The 26403-nt window shown below is 41.1% G+C and overlaps 2 protein-coding genes across 2 annotated transcripts; one reads left to right on the forward strand and one right to left on the reverse strand.

Moving 5' to 3' along the window:
• Nucleotides 1-426: 426 nt before the first annotated feature.
• tti1 (TELO2 interacting protein 1) lies at nucleotides 427-20679 on the reverse strand. The gene is made up of 14 exons (XM_034591689.1): nucleotides 20504-20679; nucleotides 19210-19950; nucleotides 18431-18768; nucleotides 18029-18320; nucleotides 16945-17122; nucleotides 16372-16664; nucleotides 15034-15450; nucleotides 13951-14110; nucleotides 13299-13466; nucleotides 12995-13146; nucleotides 12207-12347; nucleotides 11067-11271; nucleotides 2975-3062; nucleotides 427-1815 (listed from the first exon to the last, which is right to left on the reverse strand). The coding sequence occupies exons 2-14, from the start codon at nucleotides 19933-19935 to the stop codon at nucleotides 1599-1601; spliced, it is 3375 nt and encodes a 1124-aa protein (XP_034447580.1). The 5' UTR covers nucleotides 19936-19950; nucleotides 20504-20679; the 3' UTR covers nucleotides 427-1598.
• A 455-nt stretch (nucleotides 20680-21134) lies between these two features.
• zgpat (zinc finger, CCCH-type with G patch domain) lies at nucleotides 21135-25572 on the forward strand. Its single transcript, XM_034591753.1, has 7 exons — nucleotides 21135-21280; nucleotides 21663-22321; nucleotides 22620-22753; nucleotides 22953-23111; nucleotides 23354-23473; nucleotides 24200-24611; nucleotides 25093-25572. The coding sequence occupies exons 2-7, from the start codon at nucleotides 21708-21710 to the stop codon at nucleotides 25229-25231; spliced, it is 1578 nt and encodes a 525-aa protein (XP_034447644.1). The 5' UTR covers nucleotides 21135-21280; nucleotides 21663-21707; the 3' UTR covers nucleotides 25232-25572.
• The last annotated feature ends 831 nt before the right edge of the window (nucleotides 25573-26403 follow it).

Here is a 26403-nt window from a genome sequence, read left to right on the forward strand (position 1 = left end):
CGGGCTGTGAGGTGATGCGATAATGGAGGGGGGCTTCCTGTTTCCTTCACGTACACGTCTCGAACCCTGTAGGGCTGAGTGATCACATGTACAATGATAGATTGCCCAGTGTCCCACTGATTTCTCTGTAGTTACAATATCTTGTCCACCTTGTTATGGCACATGTGGTGTGGGGGGGGCCAGGGTCGCTCAGAGGTTCATGAAGGAAGCGCCTAACGGGGCAACAGTGCATCTCCACACACCATAGAGTCCTGTTCCATTTTGTGTTGGTTACACACACACACACACACACACACACACACACACACACACACCACACACACACACACACACACACACACACACACACACACACCACACACACACACACACACACTACACACACACACACACACACACATATATAGTACTCAGTGCAGTTCATTACTGAGTAATAATGCAAGAAAAAATAAGGGGAACAGGGAAAAGAGAGTTGTTAATACAACAGTTAGTTAGGCTTATAAATAGTACAGGGCAGAGATAACTCTCATAAAGCCAGTATAATTTTCTCCACTTAATGAAAGGCAATATATCATATAGTAATTTAACTTTAAAAAGAAAAAGAAAATTTTTATATAAGTGAAAGTGTCACATAGTTTTGGATCCTGGGGTCTTAATCTGGGGCCACTTTGTCTTGAAGATGTTTGAACCCCACCGTACATATAGTGAAAGGACATGTAAAATAAGCCTGTAATTATTTAACATTTCAAAAGTACTTAAGATGTAATTAAGCTAGCGTAAATTCAATCAGGAAGACTATGTCCCATTCACACTTATCTCTCTCTCTCCCCTCATCTTCTAATCAGCTGCCTGTCGGGTGTTTACTTCAATCAGATTTGGCCAATCATGTCATGTCGTGGGCGGATATCATTTTACATGTTGTGTAACTAGTGCTGACACAACACCTGAGATAAAGTCACTTTACTTTAAGGAATATTAACATCTATCTCTATAAAACCCTTAATAACACTTAACATAGCACCAACAGCCATACAAGACACTGTAGTCTCAAATTGGTCAAAGTTTCAAACAGGAACTATGTCATCAAGGATTATGTAAAAAGACCTGTCCGGATAGTTGATGCCAGCTTTTTAATTCTCACTCCAACAGACACATTTGAGTTGTGTGCACTCTGAAGCGTGAGGCTGAATAATTCACTCAGCGAGGGACCTGAGAATGAGACATTTCTTCAGCACATCTAGAAATAACATGAGAAGGAATAGAAACACATTTGCATCCACAGTACATGTCCAGTGCCTTGACATGAAGTAAAAATCATAAGAACTGTCAAAGTGCTGCTCGTCTCCTAATACAGAGGAGCTGTCAGAAGTGTTCCTGCTTTCTACACCCGCTGCAGCGAGAGATGCTTCATTGACATTTTTCCCATTCTATCGCACTGCTTATCAGAACCGTGTTCACCTCCGAGGTTATCACAGCTCTGATGGCTGTTCTTTCTGGCACGATTGTCAGATTCCATTCAGTCAACTGATGTGTTGGAGTCAGTGGTTCAAAAAGGCGTCCATCTACGAGATGAGTCCATCACATCTATCACCAGCTCATTAGCTGATTCTCTGGTCCACTGTAGCATCCGAGCCGTACTCTTCCCTCAGGAGCTTCAGCACATTGTCCGAGTACTCGTCTCTGGGCCGGCCCATCCCGCTCAGTTTTATGGGCAGCAGGTCGGGGTGGGGCGGGGTGTAGCAGGACGGGCAGTGCAGCTCGTTCAGAGTAAACCAGAAGGTGTCCGGGTCCACCTGGATTAGGTGTCGGAAAACGCTGTGAGGAGGAGTGAAAGAGAAACGGGTGGAGGATTAGCTCGGTGCTGTGTTTCTGCTAAAGCGCATAATATATTTGGTGAGGAAAATAAAAAACATGTTCATGTTATCCAAAGAGACCTGACTTTACTGTGCTGTCCTACAGTTTGACTATAAGCTCATTAACTCAACACTGTCCTCCTACTGAAGGCACAGTATTAAGCCTTCAGGTAGTTTTTATCATCACCACCCAGGAGGTAAAACACAAGAGTTTTAGTCCTTTTTGTTTAGTTAGTAGGAAAACTGAAAGTACTTTGTGATGGTTAATAAGTTGTATTTAAGGTTTTACCTGACAAAAGCTCTGGACATCAAATTCTCTATCCCCATTCCAAAAGATAACGTTGAAAAATCCTACAGAAATCTAAAATCAAATTATTAATTATAATAATGATAATTAATAATAAGCCTCACTTTCACTGTGCAATCTAATGTCTGCTACTTGGTACAAAATCTCCAAAGCAGGGCGAGGACATTGCTTTGTTTTCCCTGGTAGCTTTCCCCAGTAGACCAGACTGAACAAAAGCGCACGGTATAGTCATGAGAGCCACTTGCATTTAGGCTCTACGCTCATATTCAGAAGATGGCAGTAATGCACCGAAAAGCTATTTGCCAAGCAGCAAACAACATCAGTGGAAGAAGAAGGAGCTGCTTTCCCCCAGGTAGAGGAAAAACTGTGACGGTAGAACAAGTGGAGTGAATGAGGAAACTACTCTGTGACAAAGAAGGAAAAAAGGGAGAGTGATAGAAACTAGAATGAACCTCAGTCGTGCATTCATTAGATTGAGAGAACTGAATTTGCATTATTTCCACTAGATCTGTAAGTAATAACCCTGCCTACCCATAATCACTGACTAAAGAAGATTGACCATTTTAATCTTTGTATAATGTTTTATTTAATCTTTTATCTTCTGTAGACATGTGTTATTTTTGTGTTTGTGCTCTAACGCTGTTAGGCATTTAATTGTTTCCAATGTTTGCCTTACATGTTTTATTTTTAACCTGTAAAGCAGCTTGTACCTGTGTTTTGAAATGTAGTGGGGCAGATGTATAAAGTGCTATGAAATGAAAGTACTTTAGTAAACTGGGGTGAGGTTAACACCGGTGCTACAGTGAGCTGTTACCTTAGACAGGCCTCTTGCAGTCGGATGGGTTGTCTGCAGCTCAGGTAGGGCAGACAGGCGTCACACACTGCATCCAGATCTGCTTCAGCTGAGAAAAACAAACAAGACGTTTACTTCATCCAATCAAAGAGGACCCACTGTACAATGCATAGTAGACTTCACACAATATACATTTATATGTGAATAAACTCTGTATGTTTACAGACATGAAGAGTTTTTTCCAGTCACACAAAAACCCGAATATCATAATAAACAATGGAAATCATTCTCAATAATACAATACCGACTTTATATAAAGTGAATGTGTTTGTTTCCTTATATATAAAATAATATGTCAACATGCACTTCTTGAATCCAACTGATCAAACAAACTGAAGATATAATCACAGTTCCTAGCACGTGGCATAGCTGGGTGCGATGGTAGATTGGATCGGGAGGAGGTAGGGGGATAAAAGAGCAGAGAGAAAAGATGAAAGACGGGGGAAAATACATCATTTCTTTACCTTTTCTAACTCCTAATGAGCTGAGGGAAAATGCTGAGACGGCTGAGAAACGTGTAGCAGGCTGTTTCCACATCTCTGGATTTCCACACCTGAGAACCTGCCTCGCCTCTCTTTTTCTCCCCATCTCCGAGTGGAACTTCCATAACCTTGCCATGCTCGCACTCCCTCTATCAACTCCAGTCCTTTTCATTGTCACCTCCTCTTCCTATCCCTCTCCTCTCTCCTTTGCACGCTCTCTCCATCCTTCCCAGCAGACTTTTTAGTGATTCCCTGAGCTGCAACCTGGGCTGCCTTCAAGCCTCATTTCAAAACATGTCTCCTTCTCTCCCGCGCTGCTTCCTCTGTTTGCCATTCAACCCACACTCGGGCTTGAACCGGGCCTGCTCACTGTGTGTCAGAATAAAAGCAGCAGTGCACATTTCAGAGTTAAACGGGATTATTTAGCCACTGCTTGTATCCCCTTTCTTCCTCCCCCTCTCTGCTGCTGCACTCCCAGTGTGAAGTCTTTTGTGGAATCGGGGTGCTTGGAGGGCAGCGGTGAGAAATACTAAACAGGAGAGGACCAGGTGCTGTTAGGATTTGTGCTAAAAGAACAACAGGGCGGAATTGGAGCTGAAGCTACAATTAGAGCTGAAACGTATTATTTGCTTCAGTCAGTTGGTGTTTCTGTCTTCCTCTCCCTGTGACTGAGGCTCGGTAATTGGCTTGCTGCAGGCGGTCCCAGAGGTAAGCTGTAGCCAAATCGGTATTCACACGAGTAAGGCTGCAGCCACCGACCTGTTTCTCTCCTGCTCTTTCACATCTCTCCATTCTCCAACACCAAATCTGCATCAACAGCATCAAATGCCAGGACGAAAAATCAGGATCTTAAAGCATAAACTGACCATTTCCTTTAATGTTACAGGGAAAGGATTTTTTTCACTATATTATATATTCATATGAGGGTTGTAACTAAAATGTTGCAGCTGCAGTTATCTTTTTATAGTCTTCAGTGGTCATGCAGTGGGTGGAGGCTGCTTTTACACTGTTCGAAGCTACAGCGGGTGACTCCATCGTTAAAATAAACCACGTCCACAAATCCCTCAATGATTTTGAGGGTTTCCCTTTTTTCCCCTGGGTTAATCCTGATAGGGAAACCACAGATAGAGAGAAAGTAGTACTTCATATTAATTTACATTGCTAAGCACAATTAGTCTAAAAAACAAGTGACTAGCTGTTCAGACTAATAGGATGTTGGACATCTCTTTCCGTTTTAGTATCATACGGTGCCATAGATTGCATATAAAGATGGGGCGATGGTCTCTACTTCCTCCCACGATCCAGGAATTAATCCCGAATAAGAACTGCTGCACATTTTGCACTCAGTATATGACAAAGAACGGACGAATTGCACATGAGCACTACCTGATTCCTCATCTCTGTACTGCACATTATTGAAAAACCTGCCATGTGTATATATAGCATTCTTTCTACTTTTTTTCTAAATAATATTTCTATTTTTAGTCATACTTTTATTTTTACTATATTTTCCCCTTGTGATGCTACTTTCTGGTGCTACTTTATCTTTTGTAAGTTTCCCTCTAAGGAGGATAAATAAAGATACATATTATCTTATCTTGCACATTTGGAGCCAGAGTCAGTCCTATACTGCAGCCAGCCACTAGGTGGCAATTTAGACCCTTTGGCTTCACTTTTGGGAAACTGTCATTCTTCTTTATATAATCTATAGAATTAAACAATTAAACAAATGTGCAGTTTACCAAAAGGAAAAAAAAATACAAAAATCAACAATCTTCAACACAATCTGCACAAGCACGAAACTGAGAGCAGAACTAAAGACTGACCTCAACTTTAACTGCCTCATTTGAGACCCAAACCATGTTCTTGCTTTGGACTTTTGCACAAATACACAACAACTAATCAGGGAACAGCAACATTATACAAAGGACCTACACAAAACAGACACATCAGCCAACCAGGACAAACCCCCCCATCAGGTTATATCAGGTTATATTCTTTGAGCTAAAGCATGAAAGTCTGTACTAAATGTCATGGCAACCCATTCAATACTGGGTGAGCCATTTCTGCAACACCTTTTGGAAGTCAACCTCATGTTGGTGCCAGAGGAAAAGTCAGGGGATCACCAAAGTCACTTGACTTGATCCAGTGGGCAACGTTGGAAATATAGCAACATTTCATGGAAATTCTCGAAAGGTTGTCGGGATATTTTAAACTGGACCTAAGTGTTAAATCGAAAAAAGCGATAGGCAACATTACCATGACTCGAGCCATGCCACTAGCAGCAACTGCAGCCAATTACCTTAAGACTACAGCAATCACATGACACAAAGAAAACATCCACCCCACAAAGAAATGTCCAGCACACACTGCAGTTATATTTGTATGCAACCAAACAATTTAAAGGAGGACATTACTATACGTTTCAAACATCTTTAACAAGATCATGAAGCGGGCAGTGTACAACCTGTACAACCTCTGTGATTGAAGTGATACCATCCTCCCTGGCCTCAGCAATCACTTGATGAAGACAACATTCTTATAAATGATAGAAATTATGTCCAAAAGCACTGTAATAAATAAGAACCCAACTTAGTAGCAGAAAACTTTACACTGTCTTTAGTCTTAATGAGCACATATAGTTAAAATGTCTGCTGTTTGATTTGGTATTATCGCCTAATTGCACTTATCTCAACTCATAAAACTGCCCAATATAAAAAGTCTCCTTGTTGCTTTCCATCTTTTAGAGACAGATCCTGTGGAACGGTGCTAATTCATTTGAGTATTATGCTGCATGAAATGCATTATTTATAATAGGATAATAAAACAGATGTTTTTTTTCAGTGTTGAAGATATGAATGCTGGGACTAACCTTAAAAAACCTTGACTGGTGCACAAAATGTATTTTCACTAATTTAGTGAATGTGATCTGCACTTGTTTTGAAAGAAAGCAAGTCTGGAGAAAGAAAGCAGGAAAGAAAACTGAAGTAATGTAAACAGACCAACACAGAAGTTTAAACTAATATTGTCTTTGTGATATTAGTGATATTTTCGCCTTTACAACAAATGTTTTGATATAGGGTCATTCATAAAAAGAAAAGACCTTTTCAACCTACACTTCTGTGTCTCGAAATGTTTCACTTAACCACTAAAAATACACACAAATAATGTAGAGTCAGCGACAAATGAAGTCAAAGTACAAACATGTCTGAGAGTGCAGACATCACTACAGAGGAAGGGCATGCTATCAGTCCTGTTGTTGCACCAAAGTCTGTAGAAGAAAATATTAACTTTATTTTATGTATTTATTTTAAATTTACCAAAAGATCCAAAGAGGATGCAAAGAAACCTTTACATGTCCTCTAGCAATAAGCTAAATGTTCAGTTATATGTGGTGTCTTTTATATTTTAAGAGATAAAGTAAAATTTCTTCACAACACACGTTGCCCATGAGTTTGTGAAATTGTGGTGCAGCATGAACGGACTGTTGGCCCTCAGTAAAGGTGTGTGCTCTACTGGGCTGCCATTCTAGGTCGGACTCTATTATCACCACTTACAAAAACCTTAAAGCTGCTGTTGTCAGCAAAACGGAGAGAAAACAAAAAGATGTGACAAATTATCAAAGTTTTTGTGATGTGACTATGGGCCAGTTTACATGTCCAGCAAATGTTAAGAGAAGAGTTTCTGGCCACCTGGTGAATGTAAACCCAATATTCACTCTCCTCTCTGCTCTGCTTTGGTCTCTGCCAAGGGAAGCAGATGGCTCTTTAGCTGCTAAATGCTGATGCTGTTGCCAGGCATGAAGTGTACCAGTGGTCTTATTAAAGCTTTTTCTGTGGGAAAACAAGTTTGTTGTTGAAGTATAAATGTGGGCAGGAAAACCAAAACAATGGGCTAAATGAGGCTAAAACACTGTAGATCGGAGCTGCACAGGTAAGTTTGTGTTAAATAAATAAATGTGAGTTTGTCACTGTGAGTGACAAGTTTCTCATTACACATGTAAATATATAAATATTGATTAGTGCAGTAATAATAACAACACATTGGCTTTTTTTGGTTAAATACTTTGGATTTAGGATGCATAAATAAAAACACAGGCCTGGCATGTTGCTATGGTTACACAATTCAGAGTCAGTCTATGAATCTAGAACAGTGATTGGATGTCTTAAATCTTTCAGGTTTTGAGCTGGAGTTGGTACAGTTGGGCAGTTAATGAGGGGAGTATTTATTCCAGACTTTGCCTCTAAATCCTGGAGCACCACCTCTCCATCAGCTGCTACGTTATCTCCCCATTACACCCACCCTGTTCACACCCACTGTGAACCCAAACCAGAGACCACCAACGACACTGAAACGTACCTATAGTTGAAACCTTAAAGACAATCCAACAATTCCAATTAAACATTTTTTTTTACAAAGCTATGTGGTATATATCTATGACGGAGTATTGCTTTACTGACATTTTTTTTTCAAGAATACTGTTGATCCAAAATCTTGAACATTCTCAATGTTTCTAGAGAAACTACGAAATCCCTCTGAATATCACGCAGATGTAACCACTGATGACCTCACATTCGACCACTTAACAAAACATTTCCTCAAAGTCCATGTGGTTCTTTGTTCAAAACAGACAGTTTCTTACACAATCTTTTCAAAGTTCTAACACTTGTGATAATGTGAAGCTGATGTGACAAAAGATTAAGTAATACGCTATTGTGAAAACCTATATTAAAGTAAAATTTAACAAGATGCTCAAAATTTCTTATTTTAATGCAGGAAATATGATGACGTTCCCCCTGTAAAATGACACATAATATCTTATTTCTTGTAAAATTACAACTGAATTCTCAAAATTTCAGATTATTTTTCCTCTCTAAGTGGCCTTTATACTCAGTCGTAATACATAAGGGAGGTTTTATTAATGGTTTTCTACAAGAAAGCTGTTTAGGTTTTGGGACAAATTTTCACAATTTCTTTGGTCTATCTATGTCCATTGACAAAAGCTGTCAAACAGAGGGGAGCAGCATTTTTTGAGCATCTCTGCATTGTGGATAAACATGGGATCTCTGACTTGTAACTGGCAATAGCACATACAGACAACTGTGTTAAGCTGAGCTTGACCCTGCTTCCACTGTTGTGAGATCAGTTATGATGTTGCACATACAGATGTGTAGAGATGTTAAGAAGTAGCAGTTGCAGGTAATTGAACGAATAACACAGTGATTTATCAGCTCTACTCACTAATCACCCTGGTCAACATGTGTGACGACAAGAGGTTAGGGTGTATTGTGGAGTAAACACTCCTTTGCACAATTGATATTTTAACTGTAAATTGAAAGGAATACCGCTAATTGCTTGTTTGTCCAGAAGGGAGTTCAGAAATGTGAAGATGTCCAGGCAGAATGCAGCAAGATGCAGGAGAGAGTTTCAGCACAGAAGAGACAAGCAACACAGAATCATGAGACCTGAGTTTAACAGAGATGTGCTGCTATTGTCATTAAAAGTATGTTTGTCTGGTCAGTTTGCACTGTAAATTTAAAAACGTCAGATTTTACCCTTTTCCTCTCATTCATTCTTAATTTGGAATTTCCTGTCGCCTCTGCACTGCAGTCCTCATCACTGCTAATTCTACTGTTGCCCTGGGGAGCGCTGCAGACAGCTCTGGTGTCTCTGAGACACATGGTGTCAGCAGCCGCTAACTTTTCATCTGTCAGTGATGAGCTACACCAGGAGGGTGTAACATGTGTGAGGTTCACACACCATCACCAAATTAACCAGGCTGTAGATATCACCACTCCAATCAAATCCAACGTTTTTATGGTGGTGAATAGACATTTTTATACCTGTTCCATTCCATATATATCTAATTATTCATTTAAAAAATATAATTTCGGCCAATTTTATTCCACAGATAAGTTAATAACTCCTGTGAATCAGAAATATTTTCCCTTCTACATTTCAACTCCCCATCTCTTACATTCACATTGTCCTTGGCAACTAGAAGTGATTGTTATTACCACTTAATGAAAAGAGGGTTTTAACTATAATTTTCATCACTGATTGCGACCGCCACTTTCCAATGGAGGGGACGAGCTTTTGCATTTTCACGACATCGAAAAATATCCACTTATCCGTTTAGAAATAAAGAAATAAGTTAAAATATAGTGTGGGAAAAGTGATCCCACACTGAAGTACTCCAGTTCCACTGAAAGTACCATGTTTCCCCTCGAGTATTTAGCAGTGTTGGAAAATTGGAGCAATCTGAGCCCAGTATGACTGTGACAGAGCTGTCGCTGCTTAATGAACATAATGACTGATGAAAAATTAGACAAGCAGCTCATAATTACATCACTGCGAACAAATCGGCACGGAGCCCCCAGGCCGTTGGAGATGAACATTTTCAGTTACAATAACAAAGCTACATCGAGCACTTAACTGCACAACTCTAAAAAGCCATCACATGTCGGAGCTAATCTTTTTCCTGTAGCATCTTGACTTACTGATTGCTGTGCAGATTAGCCAGCGTTGCTTGCTTAATTGTTCTTGAGGGAGAACAGTGGCTTGCAGCAGCTATTGTTTGTGCTATGATTTGATTCAATAGCAACCTGGTCTCTCTATTGTTTGCTGGATCCAAGCAATGTCACAGCCTAAAACACACTGACAATGGCATGTACGCATCGTGCACTTTGTAATGAACAGTCTGTGTTGTGATGTTACCTGTGCTTTTAACAAAAGATGCCAAATTAAAAACAATATTGATTTTAAAACGGAGGGAAAAATCTGAAAGGGTTGTGACTGCTTCATCCCCCCCCGAACACACACAAAGAAGAAACTTTATGTAACCTAGGAAGCTGCACTGAATTTTAACTTTCCACAATCAAATTTTCAAGATTCAACACTGGATCACTTCTTCAGGTCTATTTTATGAAACCAAGGGACTTGAGATACAAACTCATGCTATGGCTCCACTGCCTCGTTCTTACTGCCATCTAGTGGTGACAAACGTCACTGTGTTCTCTGACCACAATCTGATGAACATGTTCATGTTTTAATCGTTAAAAAAAAGTTGTCTTAATCTTGTTTTGGAAATGAGGTTGCTTTATTGGCTGGATGCAGTAAGGGTTTAAACTTTATCCATTTCAATATTACATCAACGTAACTGTTTTAAAGGAATAACGTATAGATATACAGAAAAATAAATATATAAAACATAAAGAACCAATTAAAATATGGCGTAGATCCAGGAATTTTTTTATTTCTTTCTGTTACTTTGTGAAATGGGTATTTTGTCATTTCCCAGGGAATAATTTGTGGATTTTAATGAAGAAATCAGGCATACTTAGGGGACAAATATGTAAGAGTGTGTGTAATTTGGTAGAGATCCAGATAAAAATCTAGTGGATTTAAATGTGGTTTCATAGGGGGGAGGCATTTATTCGGGGCTAGAAACCTTTAACTACCACCAATGTAAAGCTGTGGATAAATAAATAATGTGGATTGATGGATGATGATGTTGTGATCTCCTAGGAAAACTTGTGTATGTTGGTGTTTCTGTGTTTCTAGTCTCTTACCCAGGTCCAGCCTCTGGCACAGCGAGCCCAGCCCCTGCAGCACAGCCAGTTGCAGTTTGTAGGCCACCGTGTGTGTGTAGACGGGTCCGGCCTTAGCGCTGATGGGAGCCTGTCGTACCAGCGAGGAGCTCAGCTTTGGGAGAACCTCCTTAGAAACCCTCCTCCTCAGGAAGTCGCCACACATGTCACCCAGAGTACACAGCATCTGGCAGCGAGATTTGGCATGTGATATACATATGCAGCAAAAAAATGGTCCTTATATTTGACAAAAGACGAGTGGATGAGTCCTAGTATTGATAAAACCTGGGCACAGCCAAAAGCCTGCTGATGAACACAACACAGATGTCCAGCAGCAGCACTGAGTGATGACCATTTACAAGCCAATTATGTCTGATAAAGAAAACATATAAAAATAGTCAAACTAAACAATTGAGACCGACTGATATGGATTTTTTGGGTCCAATGCTGATGCCAATATTAGGGAGTTTCAAATTTTCGATACCGATATTTGGTTATAATTCCTATAGGGATGTCATCATCAAACTCTTATGAGAAAGAAATGTTATTTTGTTATTAAGGTTATATTTTACAGCTTAAATATTAACTTTTTTTATCAATTACTATAAATAAAAAAAACACAAATACTTGAACGTAAATTATGAAAATAAACATTTGCTTAAGAAAAATATAAACAAGACCGGCACATATCAGAAAACATCTGAGTGAAATCAGTCGGGCTCAGCTAAACATTGGTTTTGACAAGTAGATTAATTTGAAGTGACATGATAAATCAATAGACACTTGTGATCTGAAAGAATATCGTCATTCATCAGGGAACAAGGCAAAAAGCCAAGTTCAATGAAACAGCCTGTCAACAGGGAGCATCACGGCTAATTCTTAATAAAGTGAGAGACCACAATATTTGATTGGTTCAATATGGAGATGTTTCAGTAAAACATGCCTGCAACACTGATGTAATGATGTATTGTAATATGTCATTTTAAATTCAGTGCATTTCTACTATTCAGCTGCTGCACATAATGACCTGCTCCTGATAAAACAACATCACATCAAATTGTTATTTATTAAAATGTAACACTAATTACTAATGAAATGAGAGAGCAGACTTGTGTTGCATACCCTGAAGGCTCTGAGGACCGCTAACGGGTCGTCAGCTGTCAGTCTCTGGAGGAGGGCGGGCCAGCAGCGGTGGGCCATAGGCAGCAGCTCATTTTCCTTCTCACTCAGGACACACACACAAAGCTCAAGCACGTCCAACACCTTAGAACAGACACACAGGACAATATAAATATAAATTATTTGTATTAAATATATATATAGTATATTGTACATGCCGTATGTGCACAGGCAGCTGCACATTTTGTCTACAGCTTCATTGCCTCAGATAAAATGAACAGTTGAACATGAGATAGACACCAAAGTTCACTGGTTACATTAAATTCCTCTGCTCCCTTAAATAACCCCTGAATTACAACTGAATCCCACCAGGGCTGAAGCATCTTGTGGGTGTTTTGGCGAAATCTAAAAAAGGGTTAAACTAAAAACAGAACCAAATCTCTGCCTTGTTGAAGTGAGAGTTTAAGTGAGATTTTACAGGTAATAACTCATAATTGAGCTGCATTTCCTCATGTTGTCAGCAGGTCATGGATTTTTATCATGTAAATGGATCTTATAGCTCAGAGTTAGCCTGGGGTAGCTAATGAGTTAGTCTTGTTTGACCAGTCTGTCTGCAGAGCCCTGACAGGCCTATTTCATGCCAAGTCTACAAAATCTGGGAGATTTGTCACTTTAACAACATAGTGTAGAGACTAAAGTAGTTTCTTTCTACAGTATGAAAAGGGTTTCCTGTACAACGGTGAGCAATCTGCTCTAGGGTTATTATCAACACTGTCAAAGGTCCCAGGTACCTTGAGTCGGAGCCTGAGGCTGGGATCGGACAGCAGATGAATGCAGCGTTCCATTACATCTTTAGTGATGCTGAGGTGGGAGGGAAGCTCTGCTTTCACGTTGGGACCATCGTTATCTTCAACGTCCTCACACTCCGTGGGAGGAGGAACATCTGGAGAGAAAGGGAATGTGCAGTCAGATGGATGGGTTGGTGAAAAGTCTAAACGCTTTACTGCTATTCATAATTTTACCAACCGATAATATAAATCTAGTAAAACCTGCACTGCAATGTCACAGACAGACCTGACAGAGACTTCATATTACCGAGGTCGTCAGTATCGTCCTCCTCTATTCCAATGCCCTCTGCCAGATCTTTCTGTTTGCGGTAATCCAGCAGGAACTGTCGGATGTCGAGGTCTTCCTGGTCAGTGGACGTCTGTTGGGGTCTGGCAGACTCATTGGTCGTATTACAACTGGAGGGAAACCACCTCGCTGACACAGGACAATAAGACAATCAGTCAGTGATTAGAATAACGCAGGAATAAGTATGATTTTATTTTGTGGAAACTTTATTTTTCTATTTCTGTTAAATATGCAGTTCTCTACTTGTGTTTGTGAAATGCCCAATAGCTGTGGTGATGCTGACACTCTGTATGAATATTCAAGCTTTAACATCTTGGTTATGTTTGCAAAATATTCACAATATACAATATACAAAAAGATACTGAAGCTTTCCACTCGTTATTTAACTTTAACTTGTCTGGGATACATACAAATTATTACAAAATCCACTGTTCTCATACTGAATGTAAATAAATGGTAAATAGCTAAATGACAGCAAGTTTCAAATTCTTTTATTTATTATGTGGTAGAGAATGGGACTGTGTGATACAGTATGGCACTGCGCAGGTAAGGTGGAGTCACTGATCCACAACTATATAAGACAAATGTGTTGACACCACTATTCAAAACTCACCCAGTGCCTTCATTAGCGCGTGCAGCACCGAGCAGAAAAGTGCACCCGTGTGGTCGTAGCTGAGATCCAGAGCCATCAGCACATCCTGAACGATGTCCCCGACAAGAGGCAGCAGGCTGCAGTCAGAGTGAGTCAACATCACTGTCAACACCCGTGGAGCCTGGCAACAAGATGGGGATATGATGAAACACATGCTCAGAGCACAGCAAACCCACGCAGACCCATGAACACACTGTTCAGCTGAAAGAAGAGCCCCAGAGGTGTGGACTCGAGCCACATGACCTGGACTGTAATTTAAACTTAATTTGATCAAATCTGACTCAACATGAAGCTCAACTTTAACGCCACTGACTCACAACTGTACTATTAGACTTGGATTAACGTGATATCCCCCCTAAACCCAAAGAGAAAAAAGTGTGCATTTAATACATTTTGAATTTTCCTGATAACATAAAGCTTAACCAGCTGGGAAGGATGTGTTTGGCAGTGGACACAGATCACATATATTCACTGTAATAATATGTGGAAAGAGGCCTAATGATATTGTGCCTTCAGATTTTAAATATTTTTTATTTTGTCTCTGTGTTGTTTTCCATGTCCCTGTACAGTACCTTGAATCTACATCTGTGTGAAAGGTGCTTTATAAATAAAATTGCCTTGCCTAATGATGACCAGTTAAAACACTAAGTTTAGGTCTTGACATGTTATCTGACTCTGGGCTAACTTGTGACTTGGAACACAATGGCTTCTGAGGATGATTTGAATGTTTGTCTGATTTAAGCATAAACTGCTTTTCCTGGTTCACTGTGATTGCTTGAGCCTATTATGCAACTATATTAATTAGATGTGCTGCAGTGAATAGTTGATAATCAACACAACACGAATTGCTTGAGCTGCAGGAACTTCTTTCACTAATTTCTAACATTCTTCAGACTAATTGATAAATCAGTTAAACAACAAAGGCTCAAATAATCGAATTACTCTTCCAGGACACACCACTTGCTTTAAGAACAAATGTTGCCCCTGTTTTCTTAGTTCTTATTGCTTTTCTCCTGCTGCTGTGCATTACTGTGGGAGCTTCACCTGTGGATGCTGGTGGAGCCTCTGCAGGTTGAGGGAGATGTCATTGAGCAGGTAGTCTGAGTTTTCATTGATGAGCTCCTTCAGGGAGGGGTAGTCACAGGCTCTGCTGATAACCCACATGGAGCCCAGCGCTGCCTGGCTGACCAGCAGAGTCTCCTCCCCAGCTTTCTCCAGGACAGAGTACAGGGATGTCATCAACAGGGGACGAAAGTCACGCCCCAGAGCCTGAGAAAAGCAGGCGATGCCCTCGAGCTGGATGCAGAGCTGCCAGATGTTGCTGTTGAGCTGGTGGATTGTGGAGGTGGACGATGAGGGAGATGTGGAGCCAAACGAGGAAGGAATCACTTGGAGAGAGTTTGCATTAATGTTGCTGACGTCACTGTTGGATATGGATAGAATTCTGGGTGGGCTGAGCAGCTACAGGAAGAGAGAGATCACATTACAATGTCATGTATAATACAGTTTTCCTTCTATTTGTAAGATGAGGGCAAGGAAAAGGATTCTACCTAGAAACTAAAAGATGCAATGTGGTGTTTCAACCACTAGTAGTGCTAGTGCTAAGTAAGTTAGTTGGGTAAATGGCACTAAAGAAAACTCCAGTTTCATGTTTACCAAACATCCAAAGGGTAATTTAACTGGAAGAAAAAAAATCTGCCTCAGCCCAATAATCTAATGTTGAAGCTTGTGTGTCCAGAGACACATTTCAGCTGGCATAGAAAAACTGAATATGTATCTACAGGCTAACAAGGAATTATTTATCTGTCTGTCGGGTGAGTAATCCAGCCTACAGAAGTGTGAGCAGTTAGTTGAAACGCTGGAGCATCTCCCTCCCTCCGCTCGGTTTGTTGACGCATAGGAGAATGCAGTGATCAGTCAAGGCCACAACAAAAGTGTGGTTGCTTTTCTCAGTAACGCCTGCAGCACTTAGTTTGGACTGAGGTAAACTGACAATGATCAAATTTTAATGCAGAGAGAATTAGAGCCTAATATCACACTTGAATAGAAAATGTTCACAGAATACAAAATGTCATATTCACATATTCAGAGTACCACTCCATGAAGAGTAGATTCATCTGTTTCATGTATTGATCATTCACATCCCATAGGAAAATTTGGTGCCACATCAAATAAAAAAATGTAATGACATTAAAGGAGTAGTTAAATATTTTGTGATTTTGCACATCTTTCTTTCTTGACAAAAATTGATAAGATCAATATCACTCTCATGTCTCTCCACAAAAATGTAATTGTTATGAACTGGTTAAAATAAACCCAAGCCCATTGTAAACTGTAACAGAGCAAAAGCAAACAGGACAAATCTTTAAAACTGAATCCCACCTGTTGGTCCTGTCGGTCTCTATCCGTCTCCTCGCTGACAGTGATCAAGTGCCAGTTGTTCAGACTGGTGTATTCTTCCATGACCGACATCACTGCTGCTTTCAGGTCATCCTTGTTGGCAGAGCGTCTGTGACCCTCACCCTCCAAACCCTGACTCTCTGTCGACACACCGATGCCTGCAGCGCCCCTGACAATCTCATTCAGGACCATGGCGGCCTGCTTTCTGTATGCCAACGACTGGCGGTACAGATCTAGAAAGTGATCAGTCAGCAGGTAAATGTTGCCATAGTAACCTAAAGATAGAATGAGAGAGAAAGTTGGTGGTTGTATGTCTGGCAGGACAGCTTTAAAAATTGCAAATATGTACGCACAAAAAGGAGCTAGATTTAATCCATAAGCATTCATATATCATATCATCTTTCAAATCTTAACATGTTTAATCTAATTTATATTCCTTTTATATTTTTACATTTGGCTCAGATATAAAATACTGTTATGTATGCATGAGGATTAGAAGAAGAGATGGTTTTCATACCCCCTACCCCCAATGTTCATATTGAGCAGTACTTGTACCTAATGTCCGACAGATCTCCATGAGCACAGAGAGGATCATCTCATCAGTGAAGTAGAGGAAATGCTTCCTCTGTGTTTGAGCAGTGCAGCAATCAGAGGAGGTGGAAGTTGTTTCTATGGTGGAGCTGTGACTTCTTTCCTCTACGATGCAAACATCCATCACATCCAGCTCCAGCACCTGTTAAGGCACACAGGGGTGTTGTGTTTTCAACAATGTGTGATGGAAGATGAATTGTTATTTCTCTCGACTGCTGCGATGCTGACCAGACCAGAGAGCAAAGTCAGACACCAAAAGGGTCTCATATGAAATTGACAAATATCAAAATGTTTAAATATGCTGTAAAAATGTAATTCCATGATCATTTTATAATTAGTAATTGACATAAATGCCCATACTAGTAATACAGAAGTATACTGGTATGCTATAAGTAATGGCTCAGGGAAAAATTCACATCAGAGTGTGCACCCCCGGACGCACAGTCCCTATAATATCATACTAATAATAGAGAGAAAATACATTGATCCCCCTGTAGCAGCACTCTGGGCATTCATTACTACTATATGATGAATTAAAACTATAATGTAGAGAAAGTAACAAGGTATAAATACAGTATAATACTAATGTCAAAATACTAATAGCATCAGAATATTTAAAACTATTGTAGAAAGTTAAATACAATAATTACAGTACTGGAAGTAAAGGTCACTGTGAAGAAGTAAATCCTGTTTTAGTGATTAATCTGCCATGCTGGAACATTCTAGGCTCTGGTCTTATAACACCAATCAATATTGGCTATGATGTGATCACATGATGTTTAAAATATACTGCATCTCCCATTGTGGTTTTCATTTTTTTGCTATAATCAATAATATATTTCACAGTTTTGGCTTGATCTTTTCATGTATACAAAAGTTAAGCATACAGAAAGTCCAGGGATATACATTTTTCCAACAACAGATATGATTTGATTTTTCTTTACACACAGGAGGAGGATCATGACAATAAAATAAAGGATCTTTAAAAATATTACATGTAAAACCTCTAGATCTGTAGTGTATTCTGATACACAGCTGCAGACATTACCTGCATCAAGGCTTTGGAAATCCTCTCCAGATGTGCAGCCGAGTTCAGCACCACAGAGACGAGTGGTCCCAGGACTTTTAAGTAACCCAGAAACACGTTGAGGACAAACAGTTTATTCTGGTCGTCAGAGGTCCTCATCAGTCTGGGCAGGGAGGTGGCCAGGGAGTGGAGATTCTCTGAAAGCACGTCAGTGAAGGTCGGAATGCTGCTGCGTTCACTGGTAACATCCCCACTGCTGCTGCTGCTGCTGCTCTGATTCCTCTGTGATACCTCTCTCAGAGCAACCTCACACCTAGATGAGAAGAGGAGATTAAATAACATCTTGATATAAATTACTTTAGGTTTTCTTCTATATCCTCACATCATCATCCTCACTCATCAAAAATGTCATTCAAAACAAACCTCTCTCTGACTCTGGGCTCCTCGTCATTGACTGCTCCCACCAGTGCTTCCAGCAGCGGCCCCACGCACTCTCCAAGTGACCGACTACACCTGGCCAGCAGGTGGTCAGCCAGCTCCACCATCTCCAGGCGAACCCTCCAGTGCCGGTGGGCTGAGGTCCAGGTGATGATCTTCTTCAGCAGCACAGAAAGCTTCCCTGCCGTGCTCTTTAACCAGTCTTGCTTTCGCTGGACCACCAGCTGTGCGATTTTACCCAGGTTTGGTGAGGGAGTCTCGCAGGGCTCACTGGCCTGGAGCTGGACGTCTTCCATCACAAGCTCCACAGCACTGGACAAAACCTGAATGAGAAAAAAGAGTGAAAAGTGAGGAGGAGCACATTGATCATGTTTTACTTTATAGTTGTGAGGTTAGTTTGCCATCACCTTACCACACAACCTACCATGTTCAGAGTGTTATAAGGGAACTTTCAACTTTCCAAATAGTAATGGCACAACTATGATAACTCATTATATATTTAAGTCATTTTTATAGAGATTTTGAAGCAAAAAGACACGTTGTTTAGCTTGTCAAATACGAGAATTTGTAGCTTTTATTTCTTTTATTATGATTGTAAACTCCATCAATCCATTAGATATACCTCTGATCCTTCGAGGGTCGCTGAAGGGCTGGAGCCAATCACAGCTGACATTGGGTGAGGGGTGGAGAACACCCTGGACAGGTCTCTAGACCATCACAAAGTCATTGTAAATTTATCGTACATATCTATAAAAATATCGTACCTTGATGGCCTTGACCGTGACTGCGTGGCCTTGTCTCAGATCTCCGGTAATGATCCTAGCTACAGCCGTAGTGATCCCAGGTAAGAATGAAGCCATGGTGCTGCCGATGGCACGTCGCTCTTCTAAGGAAGGGACTACATGCACCTGACTACAGTCACACTGCAGAATCAAAGCTTGGAGGCACTTCAGCGCTGCTGCCTGTACATCCCGGGATTTCTCCTTCTCACCTAAAGCCAGTAGCAGTGATATGGCTGCTCCCAGTCCAGGCAACATGATTGGTTCAAAGAGTTTGAAAACTATATCACCATAAGCAGCATGAAGCAAGGCGTCCAAGCACCTCAGCACGGCCAATTTCAGCTCCTCTGACGTGTCAGCAGGTTTCCCAGGATCGGTTGGAGAGCAGAGGCAGAGACAGAGCTCTGAGAGGAGGTCGTGGAGGGTCTTCCAGCTCTGGACGCAAGTGTTCTCCAGGATGTGGCTCATGGCTTCAGCCACAGCCTGCACCAGTTTTTCCTTCTTGGGCCCGGGTACTTTGAGGACAAAGCGAAGAGGGAAGAGGACATACTCTTGGAGCTGCTGCAACGTGGCATCGTTGACTTCTTTTAACTGACCGCTCACTGCCTCCACATTGGTCACGGACGGCTCTCGGGTCAGCAGCACACAGGCCGGGCGCAGGTAGGCAAAGGCGATCTTTGGATCACTGATCTGAGCCATGGTTGGAGGCATCAGAGCGGGGGGGCACTTTAGTGAGGGAGCGTGGACAGAGAAATAAAAATCAATCAAGGTCTATTCAATCACTGTAACCACAAATTAATGTTCCCCTGGAGATAAAATACTTAACATTTTGTCTTTGGGATAAAAACTGTGATGGTCGCCTTTTTAAATTTGCATACTTTGCACACACCCTTGGCAAGAAAACAAAAAACTTACTTGTGTGTCCAAATTGGCCAGTCAGGGGGACAAGGAGGTTCAGAAATTAGAAGCCAATGACAGGTTGAGAAGATGAAGCCATTTTCCCAAAATATTGCTATTCCCCTCTTAAAGACTGACAAGGGCGATGGATGGAGCCCATAATAATATTTGATAAACTCTGCACTGACATCTGGATTAAGATTAGTTGTACCATTCAGTATTAAATGAGCTTTTTGCAATGTTGCTTTGAAGCCTTGTTATAATCGATGTATTGTCCACAATAACAAAAATGTAACAGTTAAGAGACATGATAAGAGCAAGTCTGTGGAGTAGCAGTACAACACCTGCACTGCGCTACTAGCGTACACAAACAGGAACCTACCTTCACATTACTGCTATACTGCGACTCACTGCGTAGAACACTCCGCCCAAAATATAGATTTTATATTATATAACAATAGTTTAGAAACCACCCAATGATAAACTTAACCAACTCCCAGTATAGGTAACGTCATGAGACTGCGTCGCACATCTTTGACGTAATGCCTGAAAAGCGACACGACTTCCTGGATTTGACGATTTATCTTCAAAATAAAAGCAAAATGAGTTGAAAGGTGGAGAAGAAAAACCCGCCTTAATGTATACAAAATAATATTTTCATAGTGTAAACTTTAATCTCAGTGAAACACAAACGAGCTCGATTGAATATTTGTGATAAAGGTTGTTTATACTGTATTATTACACTATCCATTGCTTACATTCTGTTATAGTAGAATTGTGCTTTCTTTGTTTAAATAAGCTCTCATATAAATGTGGATAGTCTTAAGAAAAACAATGCACTTGAAACAACTTTATAAACTAGTTTCACACTAACACGCTTTATTCGCATGTGATATTAAGTTTGTACTGAAATTAGTTAGAGGCCAAAACCACTCAAACTCTTACCAGTCTTCACATGTTTGCTTTATTTTGAAGGAGAATACAATCAACAACAGAAGTCCACTTTTCAGTCACTTCCGCTAGCTTGATGCTAACCGGTATTTGTGCCTCTGAAGTTCCACTGTCTGTGTCTGTTTACTAAACGCATTAATAACGCATCGGCTGGATGTGACTGTCTGGTCGGTGCAGTGGATGTCAGGCAGCCGGCCTCAATAAGAAGGTAACGCCGCTGTTGTTATTGTCGCTTGTGAAAGTTAGCTTAAAGACGGCTAATATGTAGCTAACACTAGCTCTAATGTGGACCTTACCGATTCATATCTGGGCTTAAGTTGATATTTGCTCATCACGATACAGGAGCTTTAAATGAAAAACTCCTCCATGACACACAGTCAGTTGCTCTTATCACAGTAAAATGAAATAAAAGACATTTCTCAGATTCAGGGAAAACATCTGTCAACAATTTACTTACTCGTCCTAAAATACGACAGTAAAAACACTTCGATAGAGGAGAATTCAGATGCTGCAATGAATCCAACTCTACTGTTCCTCATCTGTTGTGATCTGCGTCCCCCCCCCCCCCCCCCCCCCATCTTTTCCCTCAGATTTGATGCTGTCCCTTCCTGCCCTGCCTGGTGCCAAGTGTCAGTATGGATGAAGAAGCCCTGGAGGCAGCCATTGCTACCTATGGGGCCCAGCTGCAGCAGGTAGAGACGGCCCTGTCGGCTGGCCTGGACCCCTCCCAGCAGGCAGACCTGCTCAAACTGAGAGAGGACCTGTGCCAGCTGATAGAGCTCACCCAGGGGAGTCTGATCTCTGTGAAAAAGAGTCATCTCCTGGCCAGCCTCGAGGACAGCAACGGTCTGCTGGCCCACACCTCAGAGGCAGCCGCAGACACAAGCCGTGCCAACACCAGTTTCGACTCTGAGTTTGCTTCTTTTTACACTGAGCTGGGGGAGTATTCAGGTGGTGACACCAGAGAGAGGGACAAGGAGGGAGGTGGTGGGCTAGAAGATGGTGAGGAGGAAGAGCAGGAGGAAGAATATGAAGTAGAAGAAGATACATTCAGTGGTACCAGAGTACGAGCACCTCACCGGACATCATGGGGAACACTGGAGTATCACAATGCCATGGTGGTGGGGTCAGAACCGCCAGATGGAGATGAGGCACAAGTTAGAGTGCTCTACGTCTACCCCACCCAGAAGTCTCTGAAACCATGTCCCTACTTTCTAGAGGACAAATGTCGCTTCCCGGATAATTGCAGGTAAAGTGCCACTGTGTGTGTTTTCTTTGTTTGCTTTTACCTTCTTTTTTTTAACTGCAAAAGGGTGTTGTCTTAAGTTGACATAATCATATGGTGTCAAGAAAAGGTAAGAAAATAAAGCAAACCCTTTGGAATTATCTTCATTTATGTATAAATGTGTCCTCAAATATGGTCAGATGTTTATCTAAGTAACAGTAATAAATAAACTATTTTATCTATTAAATTAATTCTCACTTAATGTGAAAGTTAAGTTGATTTTAAAGAATAAATGACTAAAGATATTTTCCTTTTCCTGAAGATTTTCTCACGGTGAAGTGGTGTATGTGTCGGAGCTCAGAGAGTTCTTGGAGTGTGACCTCAGTAACCTTGAAGAAGGCTCGTCCTGCTTGGTTCGACAAGAGGACAGCATCTGGTACCCAGCAAAAATCCAAGGTATTCCAACGACATGGCCAGTTTGTGATGAGGTATTCCACACTGGTAGCTGTGGCAGTAAAATCAACTTATGCTGTGTTGTTGATGTCAAAAAAAAATTAATAGATACTGAAAATTATCAAGCAGATGCATGATGATGGCAGATGAAATGTTTCCAGGTTCTATGTTTTGCTGACTCAAATTCTTTCTCTCAAAGTAGAAATAGACAATGGTTTCTACACTGTGAAGTTTGACTCACTGCTGCTGAAAGATGCTGTGGTGGAGGCGGACTCTGTTATCCCACCTTTGAGAGAAGACGACCCGCTGTCTTCCGACTCTGACCTGGAAGACACTGGAGATGATGTGGCTTATGCAAAAGGTGAGTTTGAATATGTGTTGCCATTGCCAGATCAATATTTGAGCTAGTATTTGAATTTTTTACCTGGGTGTAGTTAAATAAAATTATGTTGGTGAATTGTAAAGTGTAAGCTTCCTGCAGTTAATGGCATTGTATACCTATTTACACCAATAACATTTTACATTCACATTTGATTGAGGTTTTTTGGCCATTTTGTCCTTATAAAGTAACTGTGTCTTCTATTTTCTCTTGTCGTGCAACAGTTCTGGACTCAGAAGCAGAATCTGTTGCGTTAAATACTGCTGAGTTTGGTGGCTGGGAGGCACATACCAGAGGCATGGGTTCCAAGCTTATGCTCAAAATGGGCTATGAATATGGGAAAGGTAAGTCCAAGTGTACAACATTAACTACATTGTATGTTATGAAATCACAATGTCTATAGTCATTCTGATTAGCATCATTTATATTCAGAGGGTTTGAAAAAACAAGAAAATCTGCTCAGCTAACTATGTGGAGTTTGGTCCTTTTTTCAAACATTCTGTGATATTTTGTCAATCAGTTTGTTTTTACTGGATGTGAATGCTGGTTCTATTTCCAAGCACCATTCATATCCATAAAAAATTTATACTTTTGTTTCCAACTAGAATGTGCATTCCTAATGCACATTCTAGTTGGAAACAAAAGTATAAAGGCCCAACAAGGCCCAACAGTCCCCTTAAATTCAATGAAGCGGCAGAAAATTTCACACACTCAAAGATATCAGTTCCATTTGGACAATGAAAATGTCCAAACAATGACCTATCTCACAATTTTAAAGAAGGTCGAGAAAAAAATCCTGAATGTGCCCCCTGTCTGGTTCTGCCTCAAAATGTAATGGGTTCTTCCCTAACCTATACTGCATTCTTCCACCAAGTTTTGTGGAAATCCACTCAGTTGTTGTTATGTAATCTTGTTTACAAACACGCAAACATACAACCAACAAACACACAGGGGTGAAAACATAACCTCAAGGTGGAGGTAACAATGCTCTGTCTGTTTCTTGTATAAATATATACATTAGAATTAGGCATGGTTTCCTCTTCCTCACTCCGTCTCTTTTGTCCTCTCAGGCTTGGGAAAGATGCAGGAGGGTCGAGTGGAGCCAGTCATGGCTGTGGTCCTACCCAAAGGTAACTCTCTGGACCAGTGTGCCGCTCTCACCCAGAAACACACCCAGAACAAGGCTGCAAAAGACGGCACACCGACGGGCAGGCCCAAGAAACGCAGGAAGCCTCGTGCTGCCAGAGGAGGGCGCAACAACGTGTTTGACTTCCTCAACCACAAACTAGGCGGCCAGAGCGCCAATCATGCTGAGGGGGGTGCTGCTGCTCCTTCAGCAGCGACTGGGTTGGAGGCGTACAGGGGAGGGGAGAGCACCAAGAGGACTCTGAATGTGAAGCTGTTCCAGGCGGCGCAGAGGGTGTCCCAGACAGAGAGGGAGATCCAGAAAATAACCGAGTCACTGAGCAAGCAAATAGGCTGGTCAGTACTGAGTTGTGTTTGTTGAATATTTTCATATGTCTAATATGACCTCTGTGAAGGTTGGGAACCGATCTTAAATTCATTGAGGTGTCATTAATAATCCGTTAATTGCACTGGAACCTCCTTGTCGCTCCACAGATGTTCAGCAGCTGTTATCTCCTCCATGGAGAAAACAGGCATTAGCTACCATAACTAAATACACACATGTATGATATAAATGCTCTGCTTACACAAACTTTAATTTACTGTAGAAATCAGAGCACTAGTTGCTGTGTTGGTCCTGTCAATTCAAGTGGTAAAATCAATTTGAATTCACTAAAAATCAGGTCTGTGGGAGTTGTGTGAAAATGCAAATGAGGTGTGAAGAGTCAAAGTTGGACACTTGTTTTCTCTCGAAAAAATGCACCTGAGAACAACTTCTCATTTCTCTCCGGTTCCTAATATATTTGTTGTTTCTGTGCATGTGTGTGTGTGTGTAAAGGGGCGCATCCAGAGTGAAGCAGCTAGAGGACAGGCTGTCTGCGGCCCGCCGGTTGCTGGCCCAGCAGAAAGCCCAGGAGGTGTCCATCCAGAGTGAGCACAAGAAGGCTGACACACACAAGAAGATGACAGAGTTCTAAGCTCAAAGACTCGGAGGACAAAGGGAAGCACTGCTCGTCTGAAACTGAACTGTAGTTCATCGTTTCTACTGTCAGTTTTTCGCTACACTGTATTTTAAGGCATTTTTTAGCATGAATTCTTTTTTTTACCACATCATGGATTAAAGCTGGCAGTGGAGCCCACTTTATGCAGAATGGATCATTCTGCTGAAGATCAGTTCTGTTTCTCATTTATTTTTCAAGGACTGGGCAGTTGTTCTGTTCCACGTTTAATTTGTACTGTTCACTATAATATTGAAAACGTTTTTTTATTTGTGATGAACATTCTGTCTCAGTGTTTATTCGGCACTAAAAACCGTGTTTGGAAAAGCCACTGTGCATGTTGCTCTCATTTCAACCATATACACCTTTATACATTTATACCTTTATACGACTCCATTGTTAAGAACAGTTTCTGTACCACAGAATCTACAATGTGTTCTTTGTTACTCTTTTCTTCGAGAGATTTCAATCACTCGGGCCAGAGGCTGCTCAGATGGTCAGCGCTGCATACCTCGGCTTGGATGTCGGCTGGTTTTAAAATTACAACCTCAGGAGTTGAAAGACCTTTAGAGAGTTTTGAAGTGAAGCCCCTCCATTCGCCCACACCTGCTCAAAGACAGCATCTTTGAAGCCATGGCCATAACCTCTCTATTGAATAATGAATTTGGGGAGACTTAGATTGGAAACACATTGTCCGTGGGCGGGTCGGGTACTGGCTGCATCTACCTTTCTGCCTTTCAGACACAAGTAAAGGTTGAAGTCGTGACTTTATGGAGCTGTAGATGAGGTCTTCATCCTTTTCATACCCTTTTTCAGGAGCTTTTATGAATCTGATGGTATACAACAGGGAAGAATTTTACACAAAGAAACAGAATTCAAGTATTCGTAACCTGCAATTAACATTTTTAACTTTCCAAAAGAAACAGGCCAGCAAAAAACAAAACAATGTAGAAGCTGAAACCACAAGAAACCACTTAAAAACTTGTGACCATCAGCATGTCACAGTGCCCCTAAGGGGAAGATGGTAGTAAATACCTCATCTTAACGCAATAAGTGCAGCAGGGAGATGCAGTGCACTTTGTAAGCCATCCATGGAGTCTGAGGATGGACTGGTAGACCAGAGGGCAGCCGCGCACACGTGCAGGACTCGA

Source organism: Hippoglossus hippoglossus, chromosome 7 (assembly GCF_009819705.1).
Source record: "Hippoglossus hippoglossus isolate fHipHip1 chromosome 7, fHipHip1.pri, whole genome shotgun sequence".
Lineage (NCBI taxonomy): Eukaryota > Metazoa > Chordata > Actinopteri > Pleuronectiformes > Pleuronectidae > Hippoglossus > Hippoglossus hippoglossus.